Here is an 11,959-nt window from a genome sequence, read left to right on the forward strand (position 1 = left end):
TCATTCATTCATTTATATTCAATTCAAATGCAGTCCAAGCTACAAGTCCAATACCCACATATCTGTCATTACTAAATGTTTGCTGCAGATAATATGTGTTTCTAAAATACTGAAACTCTCCCACTAAAGCCCCTTAGAATCAAATGTGCAATGCAACATAAACATTATTGATTATATTTGAGTACAACATTGAGTGTCGTGGTTTCATAATATCTATGACTATATGTATAACAGGGGATGACATTTAATGTAAGATAAGAAGCTCAGGGGTGTCCTTAAGCCGTGCCAGGTTATGGACACTATAATGGAATGAGCATGAGCTTAAGAGGATCCGGAGGGAATTCCCAGAGGAATCCCAGGAGTTCGTGGGCAAATTTGGCGAGCGAGCTTATGGGTGGGCACATTTAGGTCAAGCTTAGATGGCTGACCCCAAACTGCAGAGCTGATCCTTCCTAGAGAGATTTGGGAGGGTCAGGAATTTCCTGTCAAACTTCCTCACACACTGTTTGTGATATTGGGCTATAAATGAAAGTTGACTTGACTTGACTTGACTTTTGTCGGCGTGAGGGGAAATCAAAGATGAGAGCAGGTGATTGAACATCCCTTGCATGTCAGATACAGAGTTTGCATGTCAGGGATGTCCTGTGGTTCTTGGAAGCTTCGGCAGTGATCCAATTAAAGGGTTATGTCTCCTTTTGGCATCGGGGGGACTTAACGACTGAGGCTGTCATTGGTGTCCTGTCTCACTCAGTGGCAGGACGACTCTTTGATCTCCAGCCTCTCTCGCCTCTGAGTCTCTCTACCGACCTTCTGCGGGAGTCTGGGCGAGTTTTGGCTGGAACACCAAAGCGATCGGACCTCTGGAGGAATCATGGGCGGCCAATCGTCCACCCTGGATGACATCCTTGAGGAGGACATGCACCACTGGTACACCAAGTTCATGAAGGAGTCTCCCTCAGGGCTCATCACGCTCTTTGAGCTCAAGACTATGCTGGACATGAACGGCATGACGGAGGAGGCCAGCAGCTACGTGGACCAGGTCTTCTTCACCTTCGACATGGACGGGGTAAGAACATGCAAACCTCTGCAGACAATGTCCTTCACTCTGCAGATAGATTGGATTAGATGATGACCTGGTGAGAAGTGTGCAATGTAAAGATAGGAATTTACAAGACAAATGATGGGATCCAACTTTAGATAATAGAAATGAGAAAAGAAGAGGTTGAATAGTTGAAAAGGAGCGAAGAGAGAGTGAGACTGAGCCACTGTGACTTCTGAACTTGAGCGCTAAGGAGAGGATTAAATGTTCTAAGGTTGCAGCAGCACGACATAGGTCAGTGCAGAAGTCCGACACACAAGTTCAAAATCCCCACCTTCTCTTTCTTCTTGCAGGACGGCTACATCGACTTTGTTGAATACATTGCAGCGATAAGTTTACTGCTGAAAGGAGAAATCAACCAGAAACTTAAGTGGTACTTCAAGCTCTTTGACCAGGATGGAAACGGAAAAATCGACAAGGAGGAAATGGAGACGATATTTAAGGTACTGGAATGTTTTCTTGTAATATTTCATCCTCAACCTTCGGCCCACATAAGGACAAGGATCAGCTGACGATTCTGTGAAGTGTAAAGCTTACAGCAGAGAGAGTTTAAACGGCCGCGAATGAGACTTGACCTGTAATCCAGCAGCAGGCCCGGTGTCTAATCTGGAGGCTAAATACAGAACGACCAACCTCAATCACTGACTTATAGTATCACTTCATATTCTTACCTCAGATAACATGAAAGCCTCTGTGGTGTGAAGAGAAGAAACCACTGCAAAGTCTCTATTTTCTGGCAGAAATCAGTCCACTAAACAAACTGTGTCCGTTCTGTTCATCAACATGACATTGCAGAGTCAAATGCTTGTTGCCATAGTCACCAAAGAGAGAGTATTTGTTGTAATAGCGGTCGTATTTCCAGGTTAATAGTTATTCAGCAGGCACATTATTGTATTTATAGTCATTATTCCCTTTTAACTAACTGCTGAACTCAATTAACTGAATAATTAGTTGGTTGATTTGCTGTTCTGTTAGGCGATTCAAGACATCACCAGGATTTATGACATCCCCCCTGAGGAGATAGTGACGCTTATATACGAGAGGATCGACATCAACAGAGAGGGTGAGCAGCATGTCTGTGTGTTTGTACTGATGGTCATACTTCACTCAGTCTGGTGGAAGTAGGACTCACACTTACCTCGCTCATGTGCACTGTTTGTTCAGGTGAGTTGACACTGGAGGAGTTCATCAGCGGCGCGAGGAAGCATCCCGACATCATGGACATGCTCGCCAAGATGATGGATCTCACCAACGTCTTGGAAATCATCATCAAAGGTCAACGACAGAACACCGTTAACTGAACGGACAAGCTGCCAAAAGAAACTCCAAGCTGGACTGTACAGGGAGAGCTGAGGTCACTTCCTGTCTGGTGGAGTTTAAGACCCAGGGGGTGTTGAAGGAAAGAGAGACTCAGACAGGACAGATGTGTGACCTCAGGCTGCTGCCAGGGGTCACGGGGGCAGCAGAGGATTCGTCCTCCTCCCTCTGCTCGTGCTCTCGCGTCGGTCCTTCGCTGGTGTTCAGGTGATGTGTTCACGGGTCTCAGTGAGAGGAGGACCTTCCAATGCTTACTCAGACCTTCTACTCTCTACTTGTTTTGTGCAGTTGCTGTGTAAGATCTATAGGTTGTGTAGATGTCGGATGGTAGCTGTCATTGTGTAGTTAATTGAAAATTGTTCAAAAGTTGCCTTAACAACTAATAAAGTGCATTATTCACTGTGTGGATCTTTCAGTTTCATTTGACAGCAATCATCTCACAAACTCATTTAAACTCATAATCAATGTGGGTTGGACGCCTGATGAGTGACAGTGCTCAGGGGCGCCATCTTGTGGGGGAAATAGCTCTGTGCTTCTGGGCTGGGCTCATAACTTCAGAGGAGGCGTCTGTCTCCTCTCACTGACTTTATCCTGCTGGGGCTCAAAGGCTCAGCCCACATGCAAAGGGCTGAGCCTCAGCCTCAGTCACTCATTAACATCAAAGCCCAGAATCGCTCTCTTTAATCACTGAAATGTTTCATTTGAAGGCAGATCTTCACATTCTCAAAGTCTGTGTTCCTCCTCATGAACATGGGGCTGCAGCTCAGAGGCGAACATGTGATTCACTTGTATGAGGTCTTGGGTTCAATCTCCTTCATCGGTTTAAGTCTTGTTATCCAACTCCCTGCCTGTCATGATTTCTATTTCTATGAAGTGCTACTGCGCAAAGGATCTGAAGACACACTTTCTGTAGATTGCAGCGGTTTGTTTGATGTGTTGCAGTGTGTGTGTGTGTATCTAATGAAGCATTGCGACATTGTTTCATTGCTGCACGTGTTTGTTGTCCAAACAAGCTGGATTCTGCTCAAAGTAACGACTCTCTGCTCTCAGGTGCTGCTTGCAATGATGTAAAGTCACGTTGCATATTGAGGGAGAGCTCTTGGCTCGGGGACAGACTGCAGAGTGTCCATGTCCATCTGAGCAGAGGACATCATTCTAGTCTAGAAGGGGACCAGAACCAGATAGAACCTTAGACCCGGTTCATCCTGTGGCTGTCTGTCTATTAAAAGCTTGAAAAGCATAAAAAGCTTGGATTTCGTTTAAGCTGTTGACTAATTCAAGTTTACTTTTGCTTTGCAATATTTTGAGCAAACAGAGAACAGAGGAGCCGGTTCAAGTCTGGGAGATAAGCCACTCCTGTAAACACGACCGACCTTGGCCTCGACACCACACGTCTCCTGCGGGGTCACTTTAAAACAAATCAGCTCATTTTGAACTTAAATCAATTCATATTAAACCGTTCCAGTGCTTTATATTGAGAATAATCCGGTTCGGTGCAGGTAAGGATTTAAGTTTGGTCCTGAGGCAAACAGGTCAGGCAATATTCCAGAGAAATGGAAGGTTGTGTAAATCAAACAGAGATAAGAAGTGACTCCACATAGCACCCGCGCTGTTCCTCCATCCATCGGCTGTTGCGGTTACGTAAGGAGGTCCACCCCTGGCTGCGGTGTATAAATTCACCAGCGTGTGTTCTCTCGTGGCTCTGCACCGCACACCACAGCACAGGAACCGTCACCCCCGACCCCTGACAACCAGCCGACACCATGCAGTCCGTGGAGACCCCATTCACCAGAAACAGCCTTCACTTGGCCCTGAGGAGATACAGCTCGGCCGTCAGCGACATGGAACAGACGGTCCTGCTCCCCAGCATGCTGCTGGACGTTCCCTCAGCCGAGGTCTGGGACCACGAGGCGGAGGAGGAGACCTGCAGAGACTTGCACGATAACTACCTGACCCTCAAAGCCATAAGGAACGCGGTGGAGTGCGGACTGGTCTCCCTGGACGACCACAAGGCCCAAACCAACACGGCTCTCAACAAAAGCCTGGAGCCCCTCTTAGACACGGATCCTGAGGCCCTCTTCCACTTCCACCTGACAGGACTCTTCTCTGTGATGAGCGAACTCACCAAGAAGACCCAGAGCCTCCGAGACAAATACATGGACCTGATCGGGGTGGCCAATTAGAGAAGCGTGTGTATGAAGTGTGTTTGTGATTGGATGTGTGCAGAATGTGTAGCAACTAAACCGGAACTTGTCAAATGTCTGTCAAACTGTTCATTCTATCCATCTGACTGAATGAATATGAAATAAAAGTGCATTGCCAAAACTGACCTTGTCATTATGTGAACAAAGATCCTTGTTTGTGTTCTTGTTTATTGTTTAAACTCATCAATAAGGGGAAGTTCAGACAGAAAAGGTTGAGTTTGTATGTTTTATTGTTATTGTACATATAGATATAATTTACAGTGACAGACAGCTTTCACACAGACAGATGGCGATCGCTCTCCTCTGTCTCTCTCTCTCCCTCCTCTCTCCCTCGCCAGTTGCGTCGGGTGCTGATGCTTAGCGAATCGGCTGAAACGGCTTCACGATCTCTGCAAACGTCTTGAGTTCTAGTGGAGATAAAAACATAACGGCAGGTTGATATGTGAAGATTCTGAGATTTAAATTTAAATACATTCAGACAAATTTTCAGGTAATTCGTACGGTAAATAGAGACGTGTGGGCGTGGAAACAATTAAACAAACACGGCGCTGCCCGTTGAACAATCAGTCAGATCAGAGATAGAGAGACGGAGGATTGAAACATTAAAATAAACCCCGATTCAAAGTGCAGGATACAATTTATGTGGCACTTTGTGAGCGAGAAGCATGAAGAGCTTTCTGAGGGGGGGGAATTAAATATTCTGCGAAACAAAGGTGCCCTTAAAATCCCAATAAAACAAATGAGGAGCGAAGTGACGGCACATAAAAAAATGAATTAGCAAGTAGACTAACAGCAGTATCTCCCCCCCACCCCCCTCTTATTGTACTAGGCCTTGGTGTCAGCTCTGTGCATGAACAGTGTGTGCGCCCTGAGGAACACCGTTTCATCAACACGCTGTAAACAGAAGACTCCATGTTTACCTTTTGGAGCAAACTCCTCCGGGTGGTGTTGGATGTATTGATTCATGTCTCGATCGTGTTTGGCGTATATGTAGTTCTCATATTTGGTCACGTGGTAGCCGATGAACCAACCCACTGCTGCGAACAGGAGCTGTCGATGAGCACCTGAGGAAGAGGAGGAGGAGAGGGACACGTGACACAGGGGACACAAGTACTGAGGTAATTGGCAGTAAAGTGAAGGGAAAACTCTTAAATGACAAACTAGTGTTGTATCAGAGCAGCTACAGGCTTCCGGTGTTTGTTATGGCACTTCAAAGTAAACGTATTGTTTTTGGTTATCTTGTATTTTTCGGCGAGTGCACTTTCTCCACAGTCCCTAAACATTTGATGCAGCGAGCATAAAACGGTATTTTGTTTTCCACATTTAGTGTTTTTTTTTTGCTTTGGAGAAGTTTGATTTGAGAGTTATTGACTCCGGAAGTATGCATGTATTTCCAACTTTACCTCAGTTTAATAACAAGGGTTCTGTTCTGCATCATAACGCGACACTTCACTAAATGTCAATGCTCCGCTACAGCTGTTACAACTCTGCTATAATATATCAACTATGAATACACACAACTCTGAATTATGACGCCTTTATTACGTTTGGCCGTTTAAATGAAGCGTCAAGAGAGGAGCTAGCCGACATGCTAACCTGATTTGAGCGGCGGCCTCTGGTTCAGGGAGTTGTGGAACATCGCGGTAAACCAGCCGATACCGGCCAGTCCCACCGAGTTCCTGTTCACGATCCCCGGGGGAGGAAGGTCCTTCCCTTCGTCAGGTATCAACCCCATGGAGGCGCTTTCTGTATTTGTCAGAATGTATAACTGTACCGACTGACAGACTGTCTTCCCCGGACGAGCTAATGCTAATCACCTCTCCTAGGAAGTCAAGGACTCGGTGTGCAACCGGATAAAAGGTCCTGACAACCAAAACAAGAGCGCTTCAGTTCCGCAATAATGTCTCCTAGCAACCAAAGGGAGAATAGGAAACTGTTTAGCAACAAAAGCATTTTAATTATTCCAATTCATTCCAGGAGTTTAAGGATTTCAAATTTATTTACCTAAAATACACTTTAATTAAATAAATATCAATAAAAAGGCATACACCAACTTAGATATGAAGACAATAAAAAAATAATAATAATAATAACAATAATTCTGAGTCAGCTTTTTCCTTTATTCCTGGGCCCAAAAGAGTCCAACACTTGCTTGATTTTGTAGAGGAAAAGCTATGGAATTGGGAGTATTTGGAGCTGGTGACATCATTGAAGCGCAGTCTTCCTCCTCTTCCTCCTCCTCCTCCTCCTCTCCTCTGAGCTGCTGAGGACACCCAGCCGGAGCAGTAATGCCCTGCCCAGCGCTGCCTTCACCCGTTTGATGAGGAGGTGACCTATGCGTACCGAGCGGTCCTGAGTCCGGGGGGCATCCCGGCAGTTTCGGTGAGTCCAGCCGGGGTTCGGTTCCGATCCGTGGGGAGGATTCGTTCTTCCTCTCGGATCCGCTGAAAGGGGCCAAAATGGCTTTCTGTAGCCGCACGGTAGTGCTGCCTATGGCCGCTGCTGCTGCTCAGCTTCGCCCTCACATCCACTCAGACTGAAAAGGAAACATAATTAGGCAGAAATTGAGCTTTATTTGTTATTAAATCTGTGCACATCCGGTTACTTTGCATCATCGCGTTAGATAAAAAGGGGCGAAGAGGGAAATGCGACATAAAGAGGAAATCTGCGTTTACATGCGCTCGATTTTTGGGCGTGTTGTTATGAAAACAGGCTTCAATTGTATTCAGTTATCCGTCAATGATCTGTTTGACCTGCAACTGCAAAAGGTTTCATACTTAACATTATTTTGCGTCGCTATCACGGCCGTAGGCCGCGTTCAGGGTCCTAACGGGGGAGGAAATGTGCATTAAAGTGGTGCAGAGAATGTTAAAATGTTAAAATGGCTCGTTTGTATTTGGAGATATTCGGAATATAGCAGTGTGGTGTGCGGACAACAACAACAGAGAGCCGTCACTTACAACTTTGTTTAATATTTAACGAGATTGTCCTCACAAAGCCTCCTCAGTCTGCACAAGGTGATGCACAGCTGCTCCCCAAATCTGCGGTTGAAGCAGGAATATTTGGAAACCCACCCTATGCAAATGTCACAGAAGGTGAAATGGACTCATGAGAGGCTCGATGTATGGAAGGAGTCAAAGAGTTCATCCTTATGTTGTATACAACCTAGGAATGCTGCTGATGAAGAAATAGTGAACTATTACTGTTTCGTTAATATGTATTTCACATTTTATATACCAATAGCAGACATAAAGGGGTAACAAGTGTGAATAAGTCAATAAATGTGAGCAGACACAACGACTTCAGTCATTTGCATATTTTGGGACAAAGGTTTCCACCCACTGAACGCATTTCACCACTGAGCTGAACTCTGAGCAGCAGCAGCACTTGAACAGCTGCTTGTTCCTGCATTTGTACACAAATTAGTGAGTATATCATCTTAAAACCCGAACTGTAAATGTCACCAGTCTGTTGTCAGTGTGTGAGTTATACTCCATAACATTACCACAGTACCACATGTCACCAATCAGACAGTTAGAATGTTTGGCTTTGTAGTGGTTGTAAATTTGAAACAGGCTTTATTGGTTAGTGGTGAAAGAATTGAGTTACTGCATCAATTCATTGATTATAAATTATGCTAATTCAGTGCATTAATGTGATGAAAGAAATAATTGAATCAAGTTGCCTAGGCGACACCGGTAATCAATATGAAATATTTTATACCACAATTATCTAATTGGATTAATTCAACAAACCTTTAAAAGCTCAACTTGACATGTTACTTCTACTGCTGCTTAACTACAAAACATTTATTTATTATTGTTTATTGTTGTGTTATTGTGTTACTAATATTATGGGATGTTCTTTATCTGTATACTTTTCACCAAGGAGAATAATAAGGAGTTCATCGTAACTGAATTGAATCCATGATTTCCAGAGTGGAACCAAATTGAATCTGCCTTCAGGTTTTCAAGCTTGAGCCTGGAGACAAATGGAACCACACCCATTGATTTGGGATTGAATTGGTATTGATTTGGGATTGTCTGCGTCTCTTTTTGTCTCCTCACTTTTTCCAGGTGAGTATGAGCATGGAAGATTATGACTACTTGTTCAAAATAGTGCTGATAGGAAACGCTGGAGTTGGGAAGACATGTCTCGTCCGGCGCTTTACTCAGGTTCGTATGTGTGTGATTCTGCAGTTATGTATTACTGTGAAGGGAAACGCTAATTATTCGAGCTAAACACCAACAATTCGACTCAAGTTCTCTGTTTTATTTCAGGGCCTTTTCCCGCCTGGACAAGGGGCGACCATTGGAGTGGATTTCATGATTAAAACGGTGGAAATCAAAGGAGAAAAGGTCAAGGTACAGTGACATTTGTATCAAATCAGATCGTCTCATGTTGTTGTAAATAATTGCATGGACTTTGACCTTTTTTGGGGCATTTTTGTTTTCCAGCTGCAAATCTGGGACACAGCTGGACAAGAGAGGTTTCGCTCCATTACTCAGAGTTATTACCGTAGTGCCAATGCCCTCATCCTTACGTATGACATTACCTGTGAGGACTCCTTCAGGTGCCTTCCAGAGTGGCTGAGGGAGATTGAGCAGTACGCCAACAACCAAGTGGTGACTATATTAGTCGGTAAGCAAACATCTCTTTGTGCTTTAATAATGGATGGGGGTTGTTTTGTCATCATGCAGCTGTGTTTACATGGAAGTGGCTCTCTGAAATGTAATCAACCTTTATTTCCCCTCAAGGTATAGCAGTGAATACATGTTATCGTTCTAATGAGGTTGATCACAGATGTGTTGTAGGAACAGAGACACATTACAGCTTTACCACAGTGTTTGTAGTTTGACCCATGCATGTGTAGAACAGAAACAGAAGCCTGTTCCTCCAGTTTCATTTGAACTGATAGACTATGGAGCGTATCGTATGTCTGTGTTTGAACCTATACAAAGATTGTGATGTGCTATTCCAGTTTAGAAGGGTTCATCAATCCAACCAAACCCAACACATTAGCTGAACTTGTTAAAATGTGTTGGATTGGTTCCAGATGAGCTAAATCAGGTTTGTTTACTTCATGAGTCGGCGCCTCCCAGATCTCGACTCCTGACTTTGCCATGACATCATCATCATCCTCCCGTGTTTACTTTGCATCAGCTTATTTCAGATAAACACATTTCCTTCATTAGCGAGTGTCAGTGGATGCATGGAGGAGACATTTTCTCTTTGTGGACATGTTTAGTTTGTTGATAATGAGATTTAAGTACTTTCATGTTGAAATTTTATCAGTACTCACTTGTATCAAATCATGTCAGCTGGTGCCATGCATACACTTCATGCACACACACACACACACACACACACACACACACACACTGGCGCGTCCACCCACTGCTGTTCGGTAAGACGATCTGCGGCAGGAAGCAAGAAGCCAAACTGTTATGTTAACAGATTATTTCTTGTGTTTCTCGCAGGAAATAAAATTGATCTGTCAGAGAAGAGAGAGGTCCTCCGACAGAGGGCCGAAGACTTTGCCGACTCTCAAAGCATGCTGTACCTGGAGACCTCGGCCAAAGAGTCCGACAATGTCGAGAAACTCTTCCTGGATCTGGCCTGCGAACTCATCCGAGAGGCCAAGCAGAACAAGTTGGATAACAATGACACTGCCCCGATGCCTGGAGAGGGTAAAACCATCAGTTACTTGAGCTGCTGCAGCCTCAATTAGAGAGAGAGAGGCCAGCGGTAACTAAGTGGCCATTGACTGTAGAGGGCAGATGGCTGAGCCCCCATGCCTCCGTCCCTCTAAGCTAAGCAGTAGGCCACTTCTTAGTCCCGTCACTTCTATAGTCCCATGCCTTTTTAACCTTAAGCTGTACATGGGAGTTTGCCAACCTTTGTTTGGCCTTCCAGGAACGAGCATTTTCAGAGGAAACAATTTCAGATGCTGCCATTAGGGAGATCATTGCCCTCAGTGCAACTGGATGCAAAGTGTGTCTGGCTGTTTTCCTGCCTGATGCATCCAGGAGTCACAGAATCGGGTTAGGGCTCCATTTTGTCCTCCTCATAGACAAATGCAGAATCTCCCTGTTGCTTAGTTTTTAGGATTCATTTTCTCGCAGTTTTCCTCATTCACCAGCAGCGTTTTGTGTAGAAAAACAGGCTCTACCAGCTCTTTTGTTACAGACTCATCCTACCTGACTGCATGTTTGGTGATCATCGGAGAAGGCTATCTGATTACCGATAACCTTATGTTTACATTCAGTACCTTTTTTGCAAATACCAAGTCTGATCAAAACGGGTTTGCAAATTTTGAACCCCCGAAATCTGTTGCACAATCAATTCATTCCTCCTCCTCCCCTCTCTTTCTCTCTCAATTGCTTCTAAGGTTATTAACATTCAGAGTTACATCGACCCGTAGTTATTTGCACCCGTCTGTCATTACAAACTGTGAAATATTTGTTCCCCAATAGATTTGACTTGCTGCTAAAATATGTTTTTTTTGTTGCGTAACGTAAACTGAAACACTACATTCAGTATTCTATGATGCTATTATTCTTGGCATATTTGTAGTGCTTGCATTTAGTGGGTTATAGTATGAAGCAGATAACAAGGCCTCTTAAATTGACAGCTCATCAGTAGAAATGATACAATTTAATCAACTGACATTTTTGATTCATCTACTTCTTTGACCTATCTATGTATTACTCCTGCCTTTGTTGTTACTGCTTAGCCATTAAATTGTATCAATTCTTCTTTGTTTGAACGCTATGTTCTCGTAGTTTTGTATATGAGTGGTATTTTGTATTTCATATGCTTTTATTGTGAAGTTTCTTGACCGTTGAGCATGTTGGGCCATAATTTGTAGTGTTTTAACTTTATTGTCCATATGATATTTTGCCATACCTGTAATGTACTGTATTGCACAATGCCATATACTGCACACTTCTTTTGAATTGTTATATTTTGTCTTTGGTTGTACAGAAGTGTAGTACATCGCCGCACTTTGCTTTCGTTCTTGTTCTTCATTAACTCTTTATAAAGGCAGTGAGCTTTTGTTTTGCCTTCATTTCCTGAGATTTAACAATTGTTTATTGTTAACCCCGCATCTTCTCAGCACATTATGAGCATAAACAAAGGAAACACTCTGGGGTTATTGTATCTCCTTTATGTGTACAAAATAATCCCTACAAAGTTACTCTGTATAACATTAAATAATTACACAAACTAGCTGCTGTTATTTGCCGTATTTTATCCTAAATCATCTTTTTAGATATTTTGGAGAATGAATGAGGAAAATAAGAAATGGAAAGTTGGAAAAGCAGACAAGACAAAG

At 43.7% G+C, this 11,959-nt stretch overlaps 4 protein-coding genes across 4 annotated transcripts; 3 read left to right on the forward strand and 1 right to left on the reverse strand.

The window, feature by feature from the left end:
* Positions 1–443: 443 nt before the first annotated feature.
* guca1c (guanylate cyclase activator 1C) lies at positions 444–2,457 on the forward strand. Its single transcript, XM_076146367.1, has 4 exons — positions 444–1,066; positions 1,393–1,542; positions 2,075–2,162; positions 2,264–2,457. The coding sequence occupies exons 1-4, from the start codon at positions 872–874 to the stop codon at positions 2,398–2,400; spliced, it is 570 nt and encodes a 189-aa protein (XP_076002482.1). The 5' UTR covers positions 444–871; the 3' UTR covers positions 2,401–2,457.
* Positions 2,458–4,179: 1,722 nt separating this feature from the next.
* thrsp (thyroid hormone responsive) lies at positions 4,180–4,741 on the forward strand. The gene has a single exon (XM_076146030.1). It carries the CDS (start codon positions 4,180–4,182, stop codon positions 4,597–4,599), a length of 420 nt encoding a protein of 139 aa, XP_076002145.1. The 3' UTR covers positions 4,600–4,741.
* ndufc2 (NADH:ubiquinone oxidoreductase subunit C2) lies at positions 4,482–6,476 on the reverse strand. Its single transcript, XM_076146031.1, has 3 exons — positions 6,217–6,476; positions 5,541–5,684; positions 4,482–5,027 (listed from the first exon to the last, which is right to left on the reverse strand). Exons 1-3 carry the CDS (start codon positions 6,353–6,355, stop codon positions 4,978–4,980), a joined length of 333 nt encoding a protein of 110 aa, XP_076002146.1. The 5' UTR covers positions 6,356–6,476; the 3' UTR covers positions 4,482–4,977.
* Positions 6,477–6,479: 3 nt separating this feature from the next.
* Positions 6,480–11,853, forward strand: rab30 (RAB30, member RAS oncogene family). The gene is made up of 5 exons (XM_076146028.1): positions 6,480–7,002; positions 8,697–8,795; positions 8,901–8,984; positions 9,078–9,261; positions 10,101–11,853. Exons 2-5 carry the CDS (start codon positions 8,703–8,705, stop codon positions 10,349–10,351), a joined length of 612 nt encoding a protein of 203 aa, XP_076002143.1. The 5' UTR covers positions 6,480–7,002; positions 8,697–8,702; the 3' UTR covers positions 10,352–11,853.
* The last annotated feature ends 106 nt before the right edge of the window (positions 11,854–11,959 follow it).

Source organism: Genypterus blacodes, unplaced genomic scaffold (assembly GCF_046128005.1).
Source record: "Genypterus blacodes isolate CSIRO-AG114 ecotype Tasmania unplaced genomic scaffold, CSIRO-AGI_Gbla_v1 ptg000032l_1, whole genome shotgun sequence".
Classification (NCBI taxonomy): domain Eukaryota; kingdom Metazoa; phylum Chordata; class Actinopteri; order Ophidiiformes; family Ophidiidae; genus Genypterus; species Genypterus blacodes.